The 25480-nt window shown below is 38.0% G+C and overlaps 1 protein-coding gene across 8 annotated transcripts in view; it reads left to right on the top strand.

The window, feature by feature from the left end:
- Positions 1-816: 816 nt before the first annotated feature.
- ABA3 (molybdenum cofactor sulfurase (LOS5) (ABA3)) overlaps positions 817-25480 on the top strand; it is a 53383-nt gene continuing 28719 nt past the window's right edge. For 4 of the 8 annotated variants that reach the window (XM_008812902.5, XM_008812904.5, XM_088708308.1 and 1 more), the window contains exons 1-14: positions 817-1022; positions 1159-1257; positions 2765-2823; positions 4507-4667; positions 5363-5532; positions 7802-7922; positions 11296-11398; positions 11481-11526; positions 12919-12957; positions 13038-13194; positions 16120-16222; positions 22754-22870; positions 23922-23999; positions 24176-24277. In XM_008812902.5, the coding sequence (XP_008811124.3) occupies positions 911-1022; positions 1159-1257; positions 2765-2823; positions 4507-4667; positions 5363-5532; positions 7802-7922; positions 11296-11398; positions 11481-11526; positions 12919-12957; positions 13038-13194; positions 16120-16222; positions 22754-22870; positions 23922-23999; positions 24176-24277 (1467 nt within the window). In that variant the 5' untranslated portion in view covers positions 817-910. The remainder of the gene's footprint in view (positions 1023-1158; positions 1258-2764; positions 2824-4506; positions 4668-5362; positions 5533-7801; positions 7923-11295; positions 11399-11480; positions 11527-12918; positions 12958-13037; positions 13195-16119; positions 16223-22753; positions 22871-23921; positions 24000-24175; positions 24278-25480) is intronic. The other 4 variants (XM_026810504.3, XM_088708310.1, XM_008812906.5 and 1 more) reach the window with 3 other exon arrangements.

Consider the following 25480-nt stretch of genomic DNA (forward strand, 5'->3'; position numbering starts at 1 on the left):
CTTTGTGATCTATAAAAGCGATTGGACGATAAAGGATGGAGTACTTTAAGATTTGTGCAGATGGGTGGATGACAAAGAATGGATTGTTTTTAAAAGTTGTGAAAGGATAAAGTAATTTGAGATTTGTGCAAGTGGATGGATGACAAAGGTTGGAATGTTTTGAGATCTGTGCAATTGGATGGATGATAAAGGATGGAGCGCTTTTGAGATCTGTGCAAGTGGATGGATGATAAAGAATGGAGTGCTTTTGAGATCTGTGCAAGCTGATGAATGATAGCAGATGGAGCATTTTATGTAGTCCTTCGTCTGTATAGATATTTTATACATTCCCTAAACTATATAGATATTTTATGCAGTTCACCATCCACATAGATTTTTTATACCTTATCGGGTCTACATAGAAATTTTACGCGGTCTCCCATCTGAATAGATATTTTATGCGGAACGCGTAGGAATAGACCGCATAAATGTTTTATGCGGTATTGTGTCTGCATAAATGTTTTATGCAAGCTTATGTCATAGAGATTTTATGCGACCTTCTATGCTCATAGAAGTTTTATGCGACCAGACGTGCACATAGAAGTTTTATGCTGTGCAACGCCGTATCGAAGTTTTTATATGTACAGTGCCTGCATAGATGTTTAATGCGACGCAACGGCGGCATAGAGGTTGAATGGGTTCAATGCCCGCATATACGTTTTATGCGGTGCAATTATGCATATAAGTTCTATGCGGTACAATGCCTCATGGTTGTTATATGCGGTAAATTTTCCGCATATATGGGTTATGCGGCAAACGCCGGTCGAGTTTATCCATCTTATAGCGGCCTGAGCCGCGTTCTTTTCTCCCGCGGCTCAGGCGTACTTCAAGACGGGGCCCGAACGCGAACCAAAAAGAGAGTTTTGGAGAAATGGAGCGATCGAAGGAGGAATTCCTGAGGCGATTTGGGGAAGACTACGGATACCCCAACGCGCCCAAGAACATCGATGAGATCCGCGCTTCCGAGTTCAAGAGGCTCCAAGGTCCCGATTCCCTCTCTCTCGCGCTTTCTCTCCGATCTTTTTCTCTAAAATTGGATCTTGTTTTCAACATCAAAGATTCGTGTTTCTTTATCTCATCAATTCAGAGCTTGGTGCTCTTCTTTTGGAATGATTTCAGGGCTTGTTTACCTGGACCATGCGGGTGCCGCGCTGTACTCCGAAGCCCAGATGGAAGCTGTGGTCAAAGACCTTACCTCCAATGTCTACGGAAACCCTCGTATCCAGGAGACGAATTCTTTTATTATAATCTTTCTTTCCGCTTTGATGGTGTGCCTGAACCGATCCAAACCAGCACAGTAACGGGTTGGGCTCGATAAAGAATCCAAACCGGGCCAAAACGGCCGAACCGTTTGGTCAGTGCGGGATGATCAGGGGCCTTAATTTTTTTGTTTTTTCTTCCTTTTTTTCCTTCTTTCTTTTCTTTCTTTTATTTTTCTTTCTTTTCTTCCTTTCTTTATTTTTCTTTGTTTTTGCTAGAATTTCTTTATTTTTCTTCTCCCTTCTATTATTTCTTTCTCTTTTGTCTTTTGTTCTTCACTTCCTTTCGTACTTTATTTTTCTTCTTTTTCCCTTCATTTCTTTGCTTTTCTCCTTCTTCTTCCTCCCTACCTTTCTTCTTTCCTTTCTTCTTTCCCTCATTTTTCTTCTTTATTTTCTTTATTTTCTTCTTTCATTTTCATTGTTCTTTCCTTTTATTTTTCTTTTCTTGCTTCCTTTCTTTCATTTTCTTCTCTTTTTCTTCATTTCTTTCCTTCCTTTTCTTCTTTTTTTTCTTCCTTTCTTTTTTGTTTTCTTCTTTTTATCCATTCTTTCCCTATTCAACTTCTTTCCCACGTCGATGAGTACTTTATATTATACACTGCATAAAATGCGATAATATTATTTAAAAAGACTATATTATCAAACATTAATTACAATCTTTCCAAAGTATTTGCAATAGCAGAAACATTATTTAATTTTTAATTCCAAATTCACAATTCACTGTCCTCTATTTGATCTCTTATATCCAATGGTATCTATCGCTACTTGTCCCTCTGCCAACACCTATAAGCTCTTAGTGGTGTTTAGACTCAAATAAATATATCTAATTTATTTTCTTATATGGATAAAATATTTGCACTTTCAAGGGAAGAGTCTATCACTGAACAATATTGAGGGGAGAATAGATTAGACAAATAACTCTTAGCAACAATTTTATGTAACTTATAATATACAGCGAAGGCACAAAATTCAATTTAGTTGAGTACTTTGAAAAGTACACTGTAGTACTTTTAAGCATCCATAAATCTTAAGATAATCCTCAAAAATAAAAAAATAAAAAGTTCATATTTTTGTACTGACTGTCGGTATGGTATATGATTTAGTATCATAGCATACTGGTCAGGTACCAATACAATACCCGTATCAAAACTGTGGACCCTGTTGATGGGCGTTAACTACTTGGAGATCCCTCAAAAACTGAAATTTTTGGTTGTGTATGCTTATATGACAAACTTGTGTTGGGGAAGTTGTTATTTTTCCTTCTGTAATTACTCATAATATATTCATGGGTTAATGAGCATATTGTTTCTTTCAGAATTAGAAATAATCATGATGGGTTTGAGTTAAGTTATTTGAAATTTTGCTAAAAATGGGACTTTTTGTTGATTTAATTGTTAACAGTTCAAATATCACTCTATTATGTAAATTTTTTAAGCTTTGGGTTCTTTAACTTGGTGGTTTAGATAGCCTGAATGATTCCAGCATGGCCACCTCTGACATCATTAGTGCAGCACGCCAGCAGGTATGAAACATTTCCCATTTTTCATACTGTTAGTTGAACTTTGTTTATGAATGGAATGGTAACACTGCTGGAGTGCAATTTGATTGTTGGATGGAATGTTGCTGTGTCCCTCAACAATTGTAAAAATTTCGGTGAGGATGTAGCAGCATGTATTTGTAGCTTTTGAATCATCTTCTTCTTCTGAAAGCTAAGGTCTTAAATCAAAAGAGACATTATTGAGCCAATGATGATTGAATTTTTCTTTAGCATTTAGCATGCATTGATAAGTGGGCATGAGCTTAATGCCAATCTATTGCCAGAGCGAGAGGATTTTCGCTTGCTGCTGTTTCCTGTGAATATATAGCAGAGAAGTAAGAGGTATAAGTATGTCTCCTGCACCAAGGTGGTAATGAGAACCTAGAAGTATTACAAGAACAACTTATCATCCTAATATGTAACTTTGAATCTTTGTTGACTGCTCCTAAAAGGAAATTAGGAAAGTGTTGTTTATCTGAAGTATCCATTAATGTTTTAGGTCATTGTAAATGGGCTTGGATTTCAAAACCTGTGGACTAATTTTGGGTGGTTAACAGGTCTTTCTTCCGATAAAGATTATATCTACAAAACTCTAGCATTCAATTTCTCAGTTGACTGGAAGAATACAATAAATGTGCAAAATGAGTTTGTCTGATTTGATGCTTCTGTATGAGTTAACTCCAAACCTATTGTTCTCTGGTTGACACACATGCATCGAAGAGTGGTTATTAATGGCACTGTGGGGGTTGTCCATGTCTGCTCACTCAAGTGATCATGCTACCCTTACATGTACACTTAACTGAAGATTTACTAGAAATTGCTTTTATTGGATTACCTTTATTCTTGGATATGGAATACATCTGAATTATTGGCCCACTAAAAACCGGTTCACTAGAAGTTGCACTTATCGGATACCTTTATTAAATATGGAGTACATCTGAATGGTTGGTCCATTAAAATCATTTTATTTAATTATGATTCGTTATTGAGAGATGGGTTGTATTTGTCTTTGGCGTCTAAATAGAACTGCAAGTGGATAGGATTGAATTGGGATTTGGCATGACCTAGCTTGATCCATATCTGAGTCAGGCTAAAAGTTTAGATCCAGATTTATTTGAATGATTCATTAGGTTCTTCAGGTCAAATAAAGTCAATAATTACCCAAATAGAAACCCTAATGAAATTATATAGATTGGTTTACATAATTGCATATATTTCTGGTTTTGCATTGGTCTGGGTTATGATTGAGTTTCACATGATCCAAGATCGTGAACTTGTTCCGTTTTTTCAATCTTAGACTTTCCAATTTACTGCAGCTTTGATTGGGACAGGTTAATTCAGATTGGTTCTGGTCTAAAACAACTCAACCTAATCAACTTGCAGTTCTATTTCTGAGGCAAAACAATTGAATTAATTGTGAGGATAAATCCAATCAGTTGCCAATTGAAAATTTATGATCTATTTAAAATGTTGTTTCCAAACAAAGTATCTATGTTTATAATCTTGTATGCAATTTCTTTTGGCCTTCCATTCAAGGACTTTTGCTGCATTTTATGTATCATTTAACCATGTCGATTTTATGTAGTTTTATATCCATGTAAACATTTGAGTTTAATTAGACTTTTCTTCCCGTTTTTCATGGCAGTGATGTAAATTTGCTCTTCCCAGGTCCTTAACTATTTTAATGCATCTCCGAAGAACTACGTATGCATATTTACTTCTGGGGCAACAGCGGCTCTGAAACTTGTTGGGGAAGGATTTCCTTGGAGTAGAGAAAGCTGTTACATGTACACCATGGAAAATCACAACAGTGTCCTTGGGATTAGAGAGTATCCTGCCATCATGAGGAGATTATATCTTGCATAATTATATGACTAAACCTGAAAATAATTGAAACATAAAAGCAAATGGTTCAGAAATCAAGTCCAGGAAACCTTCTCCTAGGAGGAAGAGGGAATGTATATGGCTTTCAACTGAAAGGGGAAATATTTTTTTCGCCAACTCCCATGATGATCTTATCTGGTGTACATAGTTCTTGCTACAAAAACTTGAGGGCTTGATATCATTTAATACATAAGATACATGCTAAGAACTTCCAGTATGATAGTACATCTTGCTATATGGCATTAACAGTATGTTATAAGTTTTAAAACCCTGGGAGGTTTTATGAATTTTATTACTAGTCACAAATGAAAAAAAATCTCAACACCCAGATGTTCCGCAGATTTGAATTAGATTTTGTTGCATACAGGAAAAGAGTGATGTTGCATTGCAGAATAAGATTATATTATCAGGTTGCAAAAACTTTATTTGTGTTTCATGTTCTTTGAGCCTGGTGGCTCTGTGCTTTAGTTGCAAAAAAAATATCTCAACTCCCAGTTGTTCAGCAGATTTAAAGAGTTGCATGTAGGAAAAGAGTGATCTTGCATTGCATAAATGTATATTATTTGATTGCAAACTTTTATTGTGTTGCCTGTTCTTTGAGCTTGGTGGCTCTGTGCTTTAGTTTATCCTTATATTGCAGATATGCTCTTGATAGGGGGGCAACTGCTCTTGCTGTTGATATTGAAGATGTTAAACTTCATGGTCGACAAGAAGGAACTAATGAATCTTCAGTTCGGATCCTAAAACACTCAGTGCAGAGAAGAGCCGAAGCTAAATTTCCACAAGATGGTATGATTGGCAAACTGTCAGGTATATTGCTTTTGCAAAGTTCTTTAGTAGCAAATCTTATTTCTCTAAATTATCATTTATTTGATCAGTGACTATCTAAAGATTGATATCAAATGCTGCAATTCTGGATTCCAACACTGTTGGGGGATAAATTGCTTGTAGGATCTTATTATTTGATGTGCGTTCACCTTTAAATTCTATCCATGAATCTTAATGGTTGTAATGATATACCTCGAGTTTGGCAATTTGTATGACCTGAATAAGAATTAACCGTAAATAGTAAGTGTAACAGAAATAGTAGGAAATTTTGGAGTGGTTTTGGGAAAAATATGTAACCCATGAGCAATTTGAGGTACTTATTTTTAAAGAATTATCGTTTTTATTTGTTAAAATTTACACAAAGTTGTATAGCGGAGCCTAGTAGATGAGTGTATATGTAAAATTCGTTTTAAGAGTTAAGATTATTTATGGCTCAGTTGTTCTGAAATCAACTATTTTCTTTTGTGGATGATCTGCTTAATACCTATGGGAGACTTTATGCATTGAAGACCTGATTGTGAATAAACAAGGTTGACATTGCAAGCATTAATCTACTTCCCAAAATGTTCTCTATTGTGCTCTACTTACTTTCATGGCTTGAAGAGTGACTTGATTCATCTCCTTTGTCTGCACTTTACCCACACCAATGTGTTGATCAGCACACAGCAATGTGGGCAGGTTCATTTAGTGAACTTTTGTAGGTTGGAGATCGAGTTGTCAGCAAGTCAGTTTAGGACTTCAGAAATAAGCAAAATGGTGGGTGCTTCCAACACAGGCCAAACAGAAATAAGTTGCCGATGAACAATTGAACCGCATGATGACCTCAGCTTCTTCAGTACGTAATTTTTATGAGGCAAAGCTTAACTTACCAAATGACAATTATGTTAAACTACAAGCAAGCATGGTTGAAGAATCGTCCTTAATGAATTGGGCATCATCAGTAGTTTAGTATTGTTCCATACTTGAGTGCTGGGCATATCGAGACTCCAATTTGAGGGATAATTCTCGTATCCACATAGACTTGCATAATTAGGCCAAATGGATGAGGCTGCATTGGCTATAAGCTTTTGGGCCCTTTCTCTTCACTTCTTTTGTATCTTTTTTCGTCATTGTTCTTTTGTCTTCTTTCATACTCCTGCAAGCATCAAGATCTTCTTTCTTATATTTATTATGATTTATTCCCTTTTGAGTAATAGTCTTGCTTTCCCTAGTTAGCTATGTAATCAATTTCAACAATAGTCCCTCAAAGTTAATAATTAATCTATTTCTTGATTTTCACTTTTTTAATCTTTGCATTTAATGTGGCTGCTCAAACTGATTTTGTGCTTAACTCAAATTTGAAAAAGGCATAGAAAAGATTCATTGCTTATTTCCTACAAAAGCATATATGATTCAAACCTACTTTAAATGGAAAAGTTCTGCAGATATTCTAGAAATTAGCTAGAATATAAAAATTGCACATCTTGAAATCAAATATATATTTCATAGGCCATGTAATATAGTTGTTGGTTCACTAAGCTAATCATCTATATCTTGCTCAATAAGTTAAGTTGTTGCTGTTTGTTTACCTTCTTATCCATCTCAAAAAGGATGTTATAAATAAATCCAAAAACTGCAATGCCATGTCATAACTGCACGAATTTTAATATGGTTAGATATTTCTGTGAACTATGATAAATCTTGTTTCCTGTATGAAAAAGGGAATTTTGGGATATATACTATCAAAAGAAAAGTGCATTGTATCTATGACAATACTTGTAGCCCACATAAATCTTGTATTAAAAAATAAAGATGTCTGATTTTGCAATATCCAGAATACATCTCCATTACAGACTACTTCCTATGAAACAACAAATAAATGATATGTGAGTACTTATTCATTTTGCTATGTGCTGGTAGTAGTATTTATGCAAGTATACCATTGCATTTTTCCGGGCTTTAAAACCTTGATCAGCAAACAGTTGATTTAACATGTTTACATGGACTGAAATGCAGCAAATGTGGTTAAAATTTTTAATGTTCAATATATGGACAAAGGTACAATTCTACATGTATTAGATGCATGACTTGTTAATGATCTGATGCTATCATGATTAGCTATTTGCCTTATCTGTGATGATTACATAAAGATAGATCTGCTTCAGGACATGCCCCTTGTAAGATATGTTATTATTGTTTCGTCTTAGGATATTTTGTCGAATAAGCTGAGTATCTCTGACCTGTCTATTTTCTTGAATGCTTTTTGTTGTAGATAATGCATATAATTTGTTTGCGTTCCCTTCGGAGTGCAATTTCTCTGGTCAGAAATTTTGCCTTGACTTGGTTAAGGTTATCAAGGATGATGCTCAAAAAATTTTTGAAGGCTCACAAGGGTAAGTTTCAATTTCTTTGTGCAATATGCTTTTCACTTCTTCTCAGTATTTGGAGCCTATATGAATAGCCTAAATTATATTGCTTATCAGATACCCACTATAAATGCATAGATTTCTGTCTCAAGCACATTAGATTCTTTTGTGAGAAGGCCTTTCATGTAATCATATGTCTTTTATTTTTTTTTTTTGGATGATACAATAGGGGAAGGAAACAAGCACAATAGTTGAACTTTTCTGCCCAAATCTAGAAGTGCAAGGAAACTCCTTGGAGTCGGAAGCCATGGCCAAAAGGGAACTTAAGATGAGATGGAAGTAATCAATAAAAGGGCAAGAAGTTGTTGGGGAAGAAGAAACGAGTGAAACAACTAGAGGATAGGAGAGAGAGAGAGGCATTTGAATATGTTTAAGAGTGAGTTTGGCAAAGGGAATATGACCATCTCAAAGGATAGAAAAAGAGAAGAATTAAGGGAAGGGACAACTAAAGGAGGAGACAAAAAGAAAATTGAAAAATGGACATTTGATATTTTTTTCTTTTTCTGGTATGAACATTTTTTGACTTGGGAGGAGGTGTCATATTAAAGGGTAAAAAGATAGAAGCTGGTGGTTAACTTACCCCTATTGTCTGTTTAATCAGTCTTAGAACACGAGGATTCTATGCAAGGTCCGCCGTACCGGTACCGGTCGGCGTACCGGTACCGGTCCGTACCGGTCCGAACCGGTCCCGTACCGGTCCGAACCGGTCCCGTACCGGTCCGAACCGGTCCCGTACCGGTCCGAACCGGTCCCGTACCGGTCCTTCAACAATAAACTACCGGTACCGGATTCCATGCTGATCCGGTACCGGTCCCAGGTCGGACCGGTACGGCAGACCATGATTCTATGTTAGTTAAGTGGGTCTATGTTGCATTTTACCAAGGATCGCCGAACCGGTACCGATAGGCGCTGATCGGCAAGGTTCGCCGTACCGGTACCGAACCCCGTACCGGTGCCGCACTAGTATAGACATACCGAGTGTCGGTACGGTACGGTATGCGGTACGCCAGACTTACCGACATTGGCGTACCGATACCGGTACCCATCGGTACGGTTACGGTACGCCTGATACCGACCTGTACCGACCGGTACAGCATACCATGCCGACCGGACTGGTTCAATACTGGTTCGGACTGAACTGAACCGATACCGGTCGGCTACCGGACTGGTTCAATACTGGTTCGGACTGAACTGAATCGGTACCGGTCGGCCACCGGATTGGTTCAGTACTGGTTTGGACTGAACCGAACTGGTACCACTGGTCGGCCACCAGTCGGTTCAGCATAGCTTGCTTTGGAACATGATCTGCTGTACCGGTACTGGGCACCGTACTAGTTGTCCGACGACACGAATCGGTATGGGCCCGCATCGTGCCTGTACCGACACAGGAGATTGTGGGAGAGAAAGAGAGAGAGAAGGGGGAGAGGGAGGGAGAGAGAAGAAGGCCGGCGAAGGCCGCAGCCGGACCCCTGTACGGCTTGAGATGCTCCGAACTGGGCGGTTCGGGACGGTTCCACCGACCTTGTTTTGGATATATTTGAAATCTTTTTTAATTGTTTAATAATAGGACAATTAAGTATATGACATGGATCATAGCCTTATCCAACAAGTTGTGGTATGTGACAGTATTTGATATGGATGCAAATATAATTCAATATATCCATACATTTTTATTAGTGTTATGCTGGGTGCATGCACAACTTATGTTGTGCTAGCTACAATTTTATGCGTTTTGGTAATCATATGCAGAGATCAAGGATTGCCGAACCGGGACCGGATGTCATACTGGTCGACGCCTGGTACCGGTTCGGTACCGAGCCCATTTCGAGAGAGAACCAGCCGAAGCCGGAGAAGAAAAAGAGAGAGAGAGAGAGCGAGCAGGGGAGGGAGGGAGATGGAGCGGCCGCGGATGCCTGCGGAGGGCTGCGGGGGGGCGGCGGAGACTAAGTCTGCAAATGGATCAGGTTTACCCGTGACCCGACCTGACCCGACCTGGTTAGACCCGACCCAGACCCGAATTGGAGGACCTGCGAGGCTAGGTCGGGTCCTAAAATTGGACCTGTTCTAATTTCAGGTCAGGTCTGGGTTTACTGAATTGAGACCCGACCCGACCTGAGTGATCTGTATATTGATTTTGTTGCAGAAAAAATCCTAAGCAAAATATTTTAATATTTCAAGAGGGAGAAACAAAGGCTTAGGGTAGCCATTTGCGATGAAATAATAGTGGTTGGCTCTTGTTACAAAGTTATTTATAGCACCTAAAAGTGCACATACTATCTTATATCTTTATGCATGACACTGCCATCTTGCATGAGCATGGTTTTGTTTGTCCTGGACTCTTGTTACTGCAGGGTTTGCTCCATTGGACCATTGGCCTTTGGCTTGCGTATGAGAGAAGTCTATTACTGCCTTAGATGACTCGTGGCTTTAAGGGGTACCCTCCTGTTTTTCTCTGCTTCAGCTGCATTCTTTTCTATTTTCTCTTCTTGTTTCTTGTTGGTTTCCCACTGTGATTTGTCCTGTTGGAAAGTACAGACAATGTGACTTTAGTTGCTTTTTTTTGTTTAAGCGGACCCAAACTAGACCCAAATTTTTTGGGTTGGGACCAAGTTATATATGGACCCAACCTGACTCGAATGACTCGTTGGGTCTGCTGTGGACCCAACTCGACCCGATCTTCAACCGGATTGGGTCCGGGTCCAAAATTAGGACCCGAATAAGAAACCAGGTTAGGTCGGGTCGGAGTCACTCAGGATCTGACCTGACCCGATCCATTTGCAGCCCTAGCGGAGGTCGAGGCCGTGGCCGCGTCCCCTGTTTCTTTCGAAAGGGGACTCTGCCGCGGAAAAAAATTTAAAAATTTTAAGTGAAGTCAGCTGCAGGGCTGGACACTCACTCTTGTCTTTCTGATGTGCCTTTCTTTCATTTGAATTTAGCGATTTGTTGACTTCACTTAAAAATTTTCAATTTTTTTTTACGACCACGTTTCCTGTTTCTTTTGAAACAGAAGATGCGGCCACGGCCTCGACCTCGGCCTCCGCCGCACTCCCATGGCCTCCCCCCCCCCCCAGCCCTCTGCAAGCGTCTGCGGCCACTCCTCTCTCCTTCCCCCGCTTGCTCTCTCTTTCTCTTCTTTTCTGGCTCCGGCAGCGAACAGTTTCAAAGCCGGAACTGTACCGGTAAGCTATCGGTACGGCTCGGAATGGGCGGAACCGTCCGGTTTGGGATGGTCCCGCATTCCTTTGCAGAGCTATTTGGGTGTGATTGAGAGTAGATGCGGCAAGTGGAATCTTAATACTAAATTACCACACATGATTGCTAAAACATGCCCTGAATGCAGGGGACAATGGATGGTTTTGGTAGATGCGGCAAAAGGAAGTGCAACTGACCCCCCTGATCTAGCTAGGTATCCTGCTGATTTTGTTGTCTTTTCTTTCTATAAGGTATATGCTGTCCTTAAACTGTATTGGATTTATATCTCTTTTCTTAATGTAAATGGCTGTAATCATTTTCTTTTTTGTTTAGATATTTGGCTATCCAACTGGGCTTGGTGCTCTTGTTGTTCGAACTGGTATGCAAGCTCTTTCTTGAGAATTTCAGATGATATCTAATGGAACACCACATTAGCACATCATGCTATTAATTTTATGGTGCATGCCCTACAAAAATGCTGTCAATTTGGTTATCTCAATAGTTTGGTCCCTCTTATAACTACATTTCACTTTGTTGGTAGTTTCTTTCTTCATGTTAAAAAGCATCTCCTCAATTGGTTTCTTCTAATTCATAAATAATTCATCTTTTAAATTTGTTTATTTTTACCGTTTATAAATTATAAATTCCTGGTCATGCTATTAAAAAGTTTTCCCTTTTTCAGTTAGAGGTAATGATAGGTTCGTGGTGCCCATTTTTGGTCCAAGTCTTCGTAATGCATTGGCCTAAAGATGAATTCACATGTTCTATAAAAGTGAATCTCTCTTTTTTATGATGGTTGAAGGCCTTGCCTTGTTCATAACAAGGTAATATTAGTGGATATCAATGAGATTAAAGAGAATATGAGAACAGTCATGTTGCAATAGGTTAATAGTTCCATTGTTTCACTTGCTGCAAAATATTTCATGTGGAATCATGTACATGCTACAAATTACCGGAAAAATGTGAAATATTGTGTTTTTACTTGTTTGTATTTTTGCGACTTTAAAAGACATGAAACAAGGAATTAGAAAAGAAAACAACAATGGAAAAAGAGAAAGGACTGAAGGAAATATTGAAAGAGAAAAAGTAATAAATAATAAATTTCTCATTTTCACCTCCATATAGATATAACTGATTGTAATTTAAATCTATCACAATGGATCACTGAATTGGACTAATAACCAACCTTTTGAGCCGCTGACTATTATTTTCTTTTATTAGTTTAGAAAATTAGCTTAATTTTGAAAGCATCTAATTCAAAGGCCAGGATTGATTGATGCCAATTACTAGCTATAAGTTGCTTCTCCAGGCTTTTAGAAGATTTTTCTTTTTTTTTTTTTAAACTACTGGACAATGAATAAAAGAAATATTGTTCATCACATATAAAAATCATATGAAATGCTGGAAATACTGAGTCTTTTATTATTTACATCCATTGTGCTTGTCCTTTTGAAGTAATTGGTAAATGGATGTCATTGGGATTCCATGTCGAATGGTATTAGCCCTAACAGATATTTTGTTACGCATGGGTTCAATATGCAAAATTCTCCATATAATTCACCAAGTAGTGGTTCATGTTATAACTCATAGTGACCCTCTAATGATTGATAATATTAGGCTATTTCATCTATTAAAGTATCAATTTTACAAGAACAACACATGTCAGGGAATTTTGTCATGATGGTGTGTTGGCAATCTTGCATGCTAGAGAAACAAGGGAACATAGAAGCGTTTCTTTCTTATGTTTTTGATCATTAATGTGCTTTCACAGAGGCGGCCAGGATTCTGACTAAAACCTATTTTAGTGGAGGTCAGTGATCAACTACTTTTTGTTCTTCATGTGTTCTCTAGTCAAGTTCTAGTTTAAGTTTCACATATCTAATTATCCAGGCACAGTATCTGCTTCAATTGCTGATATTGACTTCATAAAAAGAAGGGAGCACATTGAACAAGTGCTAGAAGATGGGACCCTATCATTTTTGGCGATAGCTTCCATTCGTCATGGGTTCAACGTAATTGATGCATTGACTACATCTGCTATTTCTCGGTATGTTAACAACTAAGTATGTCTGGGATGATTTTTTTGAAAGGCAGAAACATTATTGGCTTAATAAACAAGGAAATGGAATAGCTGCCCTACAATTCTATATCATACAGTGTTATCATGATTAACATATGCCACTATTTATCTATCATCTATCTGGTACATTCTATATACCCGTGTTCATTAATTCAGCTATTTTACAAGCATGTTTAGGTTGCATTTTTTGTACCCTGATTATAAGGGGTATATATCAAAGCTATAACCTCATAGTTCTTTATCCTGATTCATGAAAGTTGTGTATAAAAGAGGCATCTTATCTATGTAGCCAGGTGCTTTTTATTTACCTCATCTTCTTGTGGTTTTCTAAATATTTTCTAATTACAGTGTCATAATGCTGCTCAAATTCCTTTCACCTACCAAGTCAAAAAAGATCAATTCAATGCTGTTAAAGTACCCTAGCCTGCTCATACTTAAACCAATATTCTCTAAGAATAACTGAATGTCTTGCCAGCTATTAGATTGCTTATGTCTTGCAGATTTTCTCTTATAATGAGCTATTGCACTTTTAGTTTTGTTTGAACATTGGCCTTGGTTATCTGGATGATATGGTAAGAGCGGTTGGAAAGGCATGAGGGGAGGAGTCCAGGGAAAGGAGAAGTTGCAGATCAAGTGAACTCTTCAGAATCCATCATCTGCAAATTTTATGGACCTTTTAGTTCCAATCTATTATCATGATAATGAGGGGAATGTGGCCTTAGTGGTTCTTCCTGATCCAAGAATTCCAATCCTTCTATTTTGTCCCAATTTCTTTCTCATCTTTGGGAGCTTATCCTCAAATCCATAAATGGCCACCCTAATGTGACGTTCATTTGTTGATTTATCTCATGAATACTCTAACAATTTGGCTGCACATCATTTGATGCCCCATTATTCTTGTAATATTCATAATCTCCAGATGATCCTTTTGAGGGTGTCACAAAATTTGAATTACATAAGTTAAGTAGTTTTTTCAGTTCAGTAAATGATATTTTTGCAGGACCCTGCTGAATAAAAATTTCGAGTCTGAAATATGTGGAGCTTTTAATTTATAGAACACAAACTTCCCTTAGTTATTTATAACTAAGAATTAATATGTTGAAAACCATTCCCAATAGCCTCTTAGAAAGCCATTATTAATTACCTTTTTTTCTCTTAGTCAAGGAGTAATTTCGTTTAGAAGGTCAGAACATTCTCAAAAGATGTAACATGGTACAAGAACAACAAATATAGGAGGAGGAAATATTTGTGCCTATTTTTATTTATACATTATTACATGATCATTTACATTATTACATGATCAAGTGGCATCGCTAAAAGAATTAACTTACAACCAGATGTTTTAACCCTACTTGTAGCTTTTATTCCCATCAAGCCTTTTTCCTTCCTGCTCACCGAGTGCTTCTTGAGCTTTGTACATGTGCAGCATTTTTTTTTGTTTCTGCACAATGAGCACCTCTTCGGCCTTCTCTGCTTCTTCAAATCCTTGTGCGCATCCCCTTGCCACTTCGGCCTCTTGCTTTCTATAGATAAGAACTGGTTCAGTGATAAGGATAAAGGTACTGGATAGAATATGGTATAGTTTGATTTGAGTAATGAGATTTATCTGCTTGAGGTGAGATTATCCTGTATTTGGTCAAGAAAGCAGGCTGAAGATTAAAGAGGCAATCACTTATTGAGCATGTATCAATTATCTACTAAGAGGCTGATTTATCTCAAAGAGGCAGATTTATCTCATAGTGGCGAACTTATCTTATCCCCTAAGACTCTAGGAGTCCTCGACGTAGACAGAAAATTTAAGTCGTACATCCTCTAGAGGCAAAACCAATTTAAGTTTCCTAGAGGGGAAGCCAACTTTGAGGCATATCTCAGTATTTAGAGATGGAACCGATTTGAATTCCTTTAGAGGCATAGCTAACATGGGCCATATTTACCTTTAGAGATGAAGCCAATTTGAGGCGAAGCCTATTTGAGTTAGGGCCAACTTGAGTTCTACAAGGCTTTAGAGGTGAAGCTAATTTGACGCAGAGTCAGTTTGAGATGGAGCCAATTTGAGGCAGAAATGTTGGTTGAGGCCAAGCGTCATGCCTCAAGCAACCAAGAGGGCAACCTTACTTTAAAGTAGAATTGTTTAAGATATGATTATTTGAGGCGGCTCACTTGACCAAGGCACTCTAAATAAATTGCGCCTCAACAGCTGCACTCTACTTCTACTGCTGGCTGAGGAGAAACTAAATGACTTTAGATGAGGGATTTGTGTCATTGGCACCTGACTTTCTGTGCTATGTTATGCCTAGCTCAAACAAAGCCCTTTTTTCAGAAAAAGGGACCTAAAGCTAATTGTTAGTGTAAAAAGTCTAAAGAGGATGTAATAGGTGTCATGCTGACCCAACATCTGGTGCTAGTATGAGCTGGCCAGCATGCACTGGAACCTAAAACATGCTTAAAATATCTTAATTTTCAGAGCCAAATCAACATTGTTTGTATTCACTTAAAAAGTCATCAGTCATCACCTTGACATCATTTATTTTCATTTTCTTTTGTATTAATCTTGTAATATGTAGTCTCCCATGCTACCTAACATGGATATATCTGGATCTCAAATGGCTGAGACAACTTGGTATTTATCATACTCATTATAACCGTTCATGTTGTATAATTGATCTACAATAAAATTTATCTAAGTTGTCCTGAAAACAACTTGCTGATTACTCTCTTTAAGATTTATTTTGAAGTAATTATGTGCTGTTGAATTAACTAGGAACTGAAAATCTGGTTTCTTCTTATTACTGTTCATGGGCAGAGCAGACATTTTGTATTTGTTCTGTTGTGGTTGAGTGCTAATGCACTAGTGAACTTGTAATGACTTTAAACATTATCATTCCCTTGTAGGCATACAACATCTCTGGCTGCTTATGTGAGAAACATGATGATGGACTTAAAGCATGAAAATGGAGTGAATGTTTGCACAATCTATGGAAGAGACATTGCTAAGGTTAGTTGCCGTAAAGAAGTAACTTGCTGACAATAAATTCACTCTTATTTTATGCTTGCCTATTTGGGGAACTCTTAACATCTTGTTCACTTGTTTGACTGCTTTGTAAAATTTAGTAATTAGTACCCGACATGGTCAACAATTTATATTTGGTCCTTGTGCGCAGGCCTGTTTTGTACATAGTTATAGCTATTTTGCACGCATATGCACACACATACAGGCTAGTGATTAAACATAAACTATTAATCGGAATCAAGCACCGGGCATAAGGACTAAACATAAAATGTCAATCAACTCAAGGGGCGGACTTCAGTTTCCCCAATTATTTATGGACAACTTCTCGTTGGTTGCTATATTGCAATGCTTCCATGGATGTCAATGTTAAAATTTTGTGGTTAGAGATGATGTTTCTAGGTTCTTCTTTGTTTATTCAACCTTTTTGGTAATTATATAATTTTCATCTACTTTGTCTTTAGTAATATGCCTAGTAGTTTGCATATAACCTCCTCCTTTATTGTTACTAGCATCTGGCATGTGCAATGCCCAAATAGGGCATTGGGGACCAAAGGCATGATATAAAATAAGAAAGAAAGGATTATTGCTTTCATCTCACAAATGTGTGAGTCTAATCCCGTGAAAGATTTGTCACCGAGAGAGGCCCCAGGACTCTAATATGTGCTTTAAAGCAAGAGAAGTATTAATACTCTAATTTATGGAAGCTTTTTTCCTCTCTCTCTTTTAATCATGCCCATGCCCTCAAAATTAAAAATTGTCCAGAAAAGGGAGAGTTTGGCTACAAATGGTCAGTCCAGCCAAAAAGGTCCTCTTATTCAATTAGTAAATATTCATGACCTCTATTTCTAATATTTACAAATAATGAAATAAAGATTCTAACCCCAATAGGCCCTTTTCTTTGAGCTTGACCAAGAAAATAATGACCCTTAATTGATGATAGTGGTCAAGTGAAAAAAGAAAACTTTCAGAGGATCAATGACAACAGTTAGGTGACTGATAGCATAATGACAAATACACCTTTAAGTCAAATTAGTGAGGTAACTCTGAACTCTTCCTCATTCTTTAAACACCTTTAATATTTAGTGTACGGCATCTCAACTTTATAAATGCAAGAGACATAAGAGATTACATACTATTTGTTCTCTCATCTCCTCCCTTAGTTTCTTTGGTGCTACCACCAACTCTACTTATGCTTGGCTTGTTAGCAAAAATTCTGTTTTGAACCCTTCATCAGTCCTACATGTCCTAGCAAGTCTGTTATTAGGTGGGATAGAATTATTGCATCTACTTTCACCCACCTAGCCACTCTTAGCTCCATGGGTAGTGCCTAGCCTTCAACTTACCACCAACTCATTACCTAAGAGGCGGCTTAGCAACTCTCTCATAAGTCAAAACTTGTTCACCCATTACTTTGTATTGGAAATCGTTCGCAAGGGAGATGTTAGGACGATCATCTAATGATAAACCTTCACCATGTCGTCTAGCCATGGTTCATCATACTAGACTACATTGTCCCCTACCAGGTATACAATATCACAATGGATACTCGGTAAGTGGGAGCTGTACAAAGTGCCGATACCATGAACTGATCAGTTAAAACTTGAGGAAGGGTTCAGCTAGGAGGGAAGATGAAAACCCGCTGCTTCTTCCCTTAAAACTGACCTAGCTCGCCTTTCCCTCGGAGAAAAGGTGATTTCAGGCAAGGATTTTTGTGCCGTTGGGATGGGATGATATTGTTGATACTTGATACCAAGGTTCGCCGTACCGGTAGCGAACCCCGTACCGGTGCCGCACTAATATAGGCGTACCGAGTGTCGGTACGGTACCGTACGCTCGGTACCGACCGTACCGACATTGGTGTACCGATACCGGTACCCATCGGTACGGGTACGGTACACTCGGTACAGCGAACCTTGCTTGATACTGTACCATTCCAACAAGAGATCAGGACTTGAGACATCTACAGAACAGTGACACTCTCTTGAATAAGGAAATTTCGACGGTCTTGGTTGCATCCTGACATTGGGACAATTCGGGATACAACTTTTTTTTCTTTCTTTCTTCATGTTGTTGTTGGATGTTTCAAACTTTCAATACATCCTAACCATATTGTCCCACCGTAGTACTGTACTATCCTGAAGCAAATTGGGATGGGGTATGGAATCAAGATCTAAACTATTGATTTCAGGTAAGTCAAAACTTGAATATCATACTTGCTGAAAGTTGACTGGAAGATTGGAGCTCAACACTTCTGTTGGTGCCATATGTTAAACCCTTACTGCGCCCCTAGCCAAATAAGCTATCATGCCCCAAACCCAATACTTAGGTCGGCCACGTGACATGGCGGCATGCTCTCCTAGGGCATAAACCTAGAGGGCACTCGAAGCTGATAATCTGAACCAGAACATGTTAATAAGAAATTAAAGTAGACTAAATATTTCACTATTCACTGATAATTAGAGTTGTCCAAAACACAAGGTTCAGATAGATTTATGATTAGATACAAAAATCTAACTAATAATCTCTCGTTAAAAGTCATGGTTCAACCCTATTAAGCTAGGTGTTCTATGGCTTTGAAAAAAGAGACGAGATAATAATGGGAGCTAACAGCTTAGTAAGGAATCCCCACACACACATCAACATGAATAAGATAACAGTTTAAGTAAGTATAAAAATGCTAAAAAAATAATAAGATACATATGTCAACTATTTGGTAACTGAACGATTGTTTAATAGATCTAGTTTACATATCCTTCATGTATAATAATATCAGCATGGATATCGATGTTAATTAGTATAAAAAACTCAAAAGTATGCAGTATATCATCAAAATAGCAGTTTTCAGTATGCACGTGATATATCACCAGATCAGCAGTTCCATTCAGCTACAGTTTAGTTAAACTACTACTATTGTCATCATCGTCGTCATCATCATTATTATTATTTGGTTAGTATGTGTTGGATCTGACTTTTCTAGTATTTGGACTAATCATGATCACGCTCTAGCCCGTGACTGGCAAATCATAGTATCACATATTCACATTCCTACCCATGGTGAGGCTATTCTCATGCTCAAGTCCATGACTCGCAAACTATAGTACAATATCCTTGCCCATGGCGAGGTCATACTTAGTTCATGTACCATGTTCTTGCTCGTGACAAGGGCATACTCAATATTGTGACAAATCCAAATACCATTTTTTTAATTATTGCATTTTTATAAGTTATTTATTCATGTTATATTTATGGTAATTAAGCATAATTTAAGACCATAATATACTATAATATATGTAAATATGAAATATCCACAATTATACCGATGGATTGTGCATGAGAATTTTTATAAATATTTATTTTAATCATTAGCATATGATACATGTATGTACAAAATATCCTTCGTCATGCAGGCAATCATGTTTAGGGATCCTTACCTCTATCAATGGCCAAATCCAACCCAACACGTCAACTTGGCTCGTAGAACACCTAATACATCTAGTTATCTTAACGCCAATATATGGTGTAATAAAATCTAGAAACGAATTTCCTTGTTGGTTTAAATAAATATGGTCTAATTTTCAAATTTTCTAAATTTCAAAATCTAGCTCTCCAACCTATCCCTAGCCTAGATTTCTTGCAGCCTAATAACAATAATTAAATTAAGAAATTAATGGACTAGAAATTACCTTAGTGAGTTGGGGAGAGATTCTATGCTAGTCTTCTCTGGATCCAACTGCTATCCACCTACACAATTAAATCAACCTAGATTAGAAAAATTAGGGTAGACAGTAAAGTGGGAAATGACTCTCTGTTGAGGTCAATACTAGGGTGAGTGAGTGTTGGGTTTGGTTCGACTCAAGGTGCAGAGAGAGAAGTGGCAAAGAGAGAGAGAAGATGACGAGGCGAGAGGGTGAGGCAGGGGCCTTGGCCTATCTGCAGGGGACAAGAGAAAGGGGAGGGATAGAGAGAAGATGAGAGAGGAGAAGATGAGCGGCATGTGGTCGGGGCCATTGGCCGTTGCCTACGCATGACCATCGACCATCGGGAAGGGAAAGAAGGCCAAGAGAGGGTGAAACAGGGGATGGCCCTGTGCCATCCACTGAACACTCAAGCAAGAGGAAGAGGGGAAGAGAAAACAGGAAAGAGAGGAAGGGGAGGTTGGCTTATTAGTGAGGCAGTTGTGGACGTTGGTGATGATATGGATGGTGGAGATTTCAGCCGTAGAGGAAGAATATGGGACTTTTGAGAATCGGGGATTCTCTATGGCCCGATGAATGGCTGACAATGATCGGCTGGTCTCGATGAAAGGGAATAGAGGGGGAGAGAGAGGAGTGAGGGGAGGAGAGATTGAGGGAGAAGAAAGGGGTTAGCGCTTAGTGGTGAGGGCTTGAGTGAGGGTTAAATAGAGGGGGAGGTGGTGGCCTCTCTCTCCTCTGGTTAGTCGATGGCTAGTTGATGAGCCGGAGGACAGGCGGCGAGAGCCACAAAATTTAGCGGGTGCTATAGGGTTTGGTGGACATTGCTATCAGTGTTCACATGGCAGGGCGTGTTCACATGCTTCACATGAAATAGGGGATGTCCCCTTTTTCGTGCTAGTTATCACATAAGCCCCTTGTGAAAGGAGTGTTTTACTATCTTCTTTGCTTCTTTTCATATTTCATTGCCTTTTTCCCATATAAGAATGCATGGAGTATAGAAGCACCATCAAAATTATGGCATGAATATATTTCTTTTTCATAGCATTTGAGTTTTTGTCATTTATACAAATTATTATTTTTTAATTATAAATTGTATGTATTATGTTTTGTAATGGCATTAGATTTAAAGCTGTAAAAAAATTAGAGAATTTTATAGAAATGGTAGTGCGGCAACATGGTCTGTTGAACCGGCCTGAACCGGCTGAGTCAGCACGTACCGTATTGGTACCGGTGCCAACCGGTACGATTCAGCTGTGGAAAACGATTCTGGCCAATTTTTGCTATGTACCGGTGCGAACCGAACCGGACCGGTTCGCACTAGTACAAATCGGACCGGTGCGAACCGGACTAGTTCGCACCGGCCCACGCGCAGGGAAAAATGCCCGCCCTGGGAACCACGCCCGCGCGCGTTTCCCTGCACTGGGAACCGCACCCGCCAGTTGAGAACTGCGGTCGCGCAGGCGCGTGGGGCAGCGCGCCTGCCCCGCGCGGGATATTTAATGCCACTCTATGGCATTTAACGTGGGGCGCGCGTGGCCGTGCGCGCGCGGATAAGGTGCCGGTTTGGTACCGGTTTAAACCTGTACGAACCGGAACCGTATTGGTCTGGTAGGCAACCGGTACAACGTACCTTGTGCGGCAATACAAATTGTTATGGTGTAAAATCTTGATGGTACCATATTCTGCATTTACCAGAAGAAGGAAAGCCCTCTTAAGTTTTGAGAAGTGCTAAATAGAATTTTTACGATGAAAAAAAATAAAATCAAAATGGCATTACCTATGAGTTGAAAAAATGTGATGTATTATGGTCTAGAACTATATGATACCCATTTTCCCACATGCATTGAATAAATGCTGTCAAGAAATTCTACAAAAACCACAGAATATTTAATACATATATCTCTCGGAAATATCAATCTAAAATTCAATGAGGGAATTTATTCGAAGTTCACGTATATGCAGATATTAGGGCATTCGTGAATCACTGTGTTAGATATATCAGAGCTCAAGTAAAGCACTGCTTGGTTCAATTAATTATGGTTTTTTGCACATGAACATGTTGAGTCAATTCACTGCAAGGTGTACCACTGTCTATCTTAAGATGGTAACACAAACAAGTTACTTGAAAATCATTTTCGAACCAGCTTTTGTGGGACAAGGTTTCTTATACTTAATTTCATCTGCACATCTGACACAGTTGAGATTATAGAATAGGTTTTTGGATGGAAGCCTGAAACTTCAAAATATGTATTGCTTACACCAATCTATCGATGAACTGGTTGGAATTATAATTATTAATTATCTCGATTTGGTGCTGAAATAAGTCTATCTTACATTTATGCTATAAAAGGTCATGTGGCACAGGGGCAATATTCAGCAAAGTACTTTACCTTCTGGACAAATTGGTATACCTTTTCCTCCTTAAAAAAAAATCTTTTCTGCTGTAGTATATTGGTTGTTCCATATTTATGAAGTATATTCTTTGTCTACTAAATTATAACAAACAAACTACCCCTGCAATAGATGATTCCTCTTTTCTGGTTTCTGTGACTTATCTGTCCGTTGTGTGGAGCTGTTGTTGGGCTCTAAAATTAATTTACCCATACAGGGAAAACTATATGCTTCCTGAGTTACTAGTAAATTTCTTAGAATTAAGTTTTGGGGTGTTAAAGTTTGCCTTCAAGATTTTTAATTAATTGGTCATGTTTCTTTTCGTTTACTGCAACTGTCATGTAGAAAGAATGTCAATCTTCTCTATATCATTTATTGTGGTTATCTTGACATTCTCGGCATTGCTTATTTTTACTTGTCTGTGTTCAAGGTATTGTCTTTGGACTTGGGTGCCACTATCACATTCAATTTGAGAAGAGCAGATGGCTCCTGGTATGGATATCATGAGGTGGAAAAATTGGCTTGTTTATCAGGAATCCAGTTGCGGGTAAGGAAATGGATAGTGCTCGTCTTTTCTATTGTTCATTTTGTTTTCTTTCTCCCAGCAGATGCACCTGTCTTAGTGTTAGGTTTGTGGTTTTCCCTTCTTAATCATGGTTACTTGATGCATTTGGTGGTTGACTTTGGTACTTGATCTCAAATCTCTAGTTAACTTTTAAGGTGGATTTGCTTAGGTTGTTCAAGAGACTGTAAATGCTCTGTTTCCCTTGTTATGTGGTATCACCAAATGAGAGGAAAGTGTGGAGGAGGGGAAGCCATTAGAGAGGGTAGTGGGCGAGAAAGCAGGGGTACACCTTTTTTTGTAGAAATTCAAATATTTACAGTCACCGGGACCATTTTATAAGGTGATTTCGGGTAACCCAAAATATGGCCATGGCATTTTTTCCTATTTCCTCTTCTTTTATTTCCTTTCCACTTCTCAAAACTTTCCACTTTTGAGGTATATTACATATATGCAAGAGCTGGGCATCTAAACATGCATGAAAGGTCCAAGCCAGTCCTATTAAAAAGTTGAGCCAGACTGCTAGACCTTTAAATTGCTCTGGCTTGAAAAGGGAAAGCTATGGGTTGAACAGCTTCTAGTTAATAAGCTTGAGAGGTACGAATTGGTATTATGATTGTTTTGTAGGTGTAGTCATGTAACAAGGCCAATACTGTTATTGAGAATCTTATCGAGGTTTAGAATTTTGGTTTAGCAGTACATTATCCTGGTCTTAGGACACGACATTTTGGTATTTTATTTCATCTCATGGTGTCTCAGCTGTGGTTGATTCATGGAGGAATGAAGATCAAGACAAATAAAGTTAAATATGTTGAAATGCATATGTAGTTTATGGAATGAAAAGGGTCAGTTTTGTGACTTATGTAGATTTGTGAAATTATGGATGGTAACTAATAATATGCAGCGAGTTGATGTTTGTGTAATATATATTCTAGATATAACAAATGTTTTTTGTATGATGACTTTTTTTGAGAATAAAAATTGCAATTGAATGATGATATTTTGGTGTAATTCTTGCTTTATGATTTTACTGTAGACAGGTTGCTTCTGCAATCCTGGTGCATGTGCCAAATATCTTGGTTTGTCTCACTCTGATCTTCTTTCCAACTATGAGGTACTCTGATCTTAGCTTTTCGATGATTTTTATTGTTTTTTTCTTTTTGTTTTGGATGCTACTTTATTGAGAGCAGCATACAATGAAAGAAACTGTGCCTCATACCTTGTTAAATGATTATTTTAATTACCTTAATATACATTTATCTTTTATTCACATTCTATTTTCTACAACAGGCAGGCCACGTTTGCTGGGATGATAAGGATGTATTACATGGAAAACCAACAGGTGCCGTTAGGATATCCTTTGGTTATATGTCCACATTTGAAGATGCAGAGGTAATTTTTTTTCCTCCTATTACTTATATTTTCAGTTTCTTGCAAGCTTTTTTTTTTCAGTTTCTTTTCATTTTTTTATACTTGGTAAATTTGCAATTAAATATCATATTGCATATAAGCATACTTGTTAGACATTCTTGGAAGTTCTGCTGTGCGAGATTCTAGTGATCTCTTGGTGCATAAAATCTGTACTTTTTTAATGCTGTAGAAAACGCATGCTGTTATAAGACTAGTTGTTTAGCAGTTTAGAATGCCTTTATGTTTTTACCATTATATTTTAACCAGAGAACTCATCCTTTCTTGTCCATCTAGGACCCGCATTATGAATCCTTCTTATATACCCTCAGATATGAGGTGGTTTCAGAATAAGCTTTTTCAGGTCAATTCTTTATGTCATCTAGCTTTCTCCCATGACAATTTAAGCTTCTTTTCGACATCTTCTAACTTTTGTTTTAACCCATTTACTTCCTAGGGAATTGTTGCACCAGTCCACTGCATCCTGTACCTAGCATTACCAGTTTAATCAGTTTGTCTTCATTTTATCCATGTTGCTCCTTAGTTTAGGAACTCACTTCAAAATTCTCTATTTTACAGCATCTCATGAATATTGTTTCTTAGCACCTCACACTGTAGAGTGATGCTGGTTTTAACAATGTCTTGCACAACCACCTGCATGACTGTCAATACTTAAGTTTGACATCATCACATACGTTCAGTTTCCTTAAACCTGCAAGTCCATTCACCAGATTTTTGTATCTTAAATCTTTTGTCTAAGGGAGATTTGTATATTCATTCCTGGGTATTCTTATCTGTAACTTGCTTTTTACAGTAACCTATGACAAACTTTTTTATGGAGTAAATTGCTCTATTATTATCATTTTAACACATCCTTGTTCCAGTTCATTTGAATCTCAAGAGAATTTCTAGATAATTTCTGGAATTTTGTCTCCTTTTGATTTCTGAGTAAAAGAAGGAAAACAATTTTCTGAATTGAAGGTCACTGCTATTTCTTGCCAATTGTTTTCCATCTTTAAGGGGCAGCGCATCTAATGACTGAAGTTCATTGTAAAGAATTAAACATCAACACGCCAAAGGGTGATTCAGGTTAAAGGCATTGCAAGCAATTTGTAAATTTTGACAAATTATATTTTCATCCATAAATCCAATTTCTGTATATGGGATGTAGAGAACTACATTTCCAAT

The sequence above is a fragment of the Phoenix dactylifera genome, chromosome 12, assembly GCF_051530095.1.
Source record: "Phoenix dactylifera cultivar Ajwa chromosome 12, Ajwa_hap1_PhDact_Kaust_v1.1, whole genome shotgun sequence".
NCBI classification, from domain to species: domain Eukaryota; kingdom Viridiplantae; phylum Streptophyta; class Magnoliopsida; order Arecales; family Arecaceae; genus Phoenix; species Phoenix dactylifera.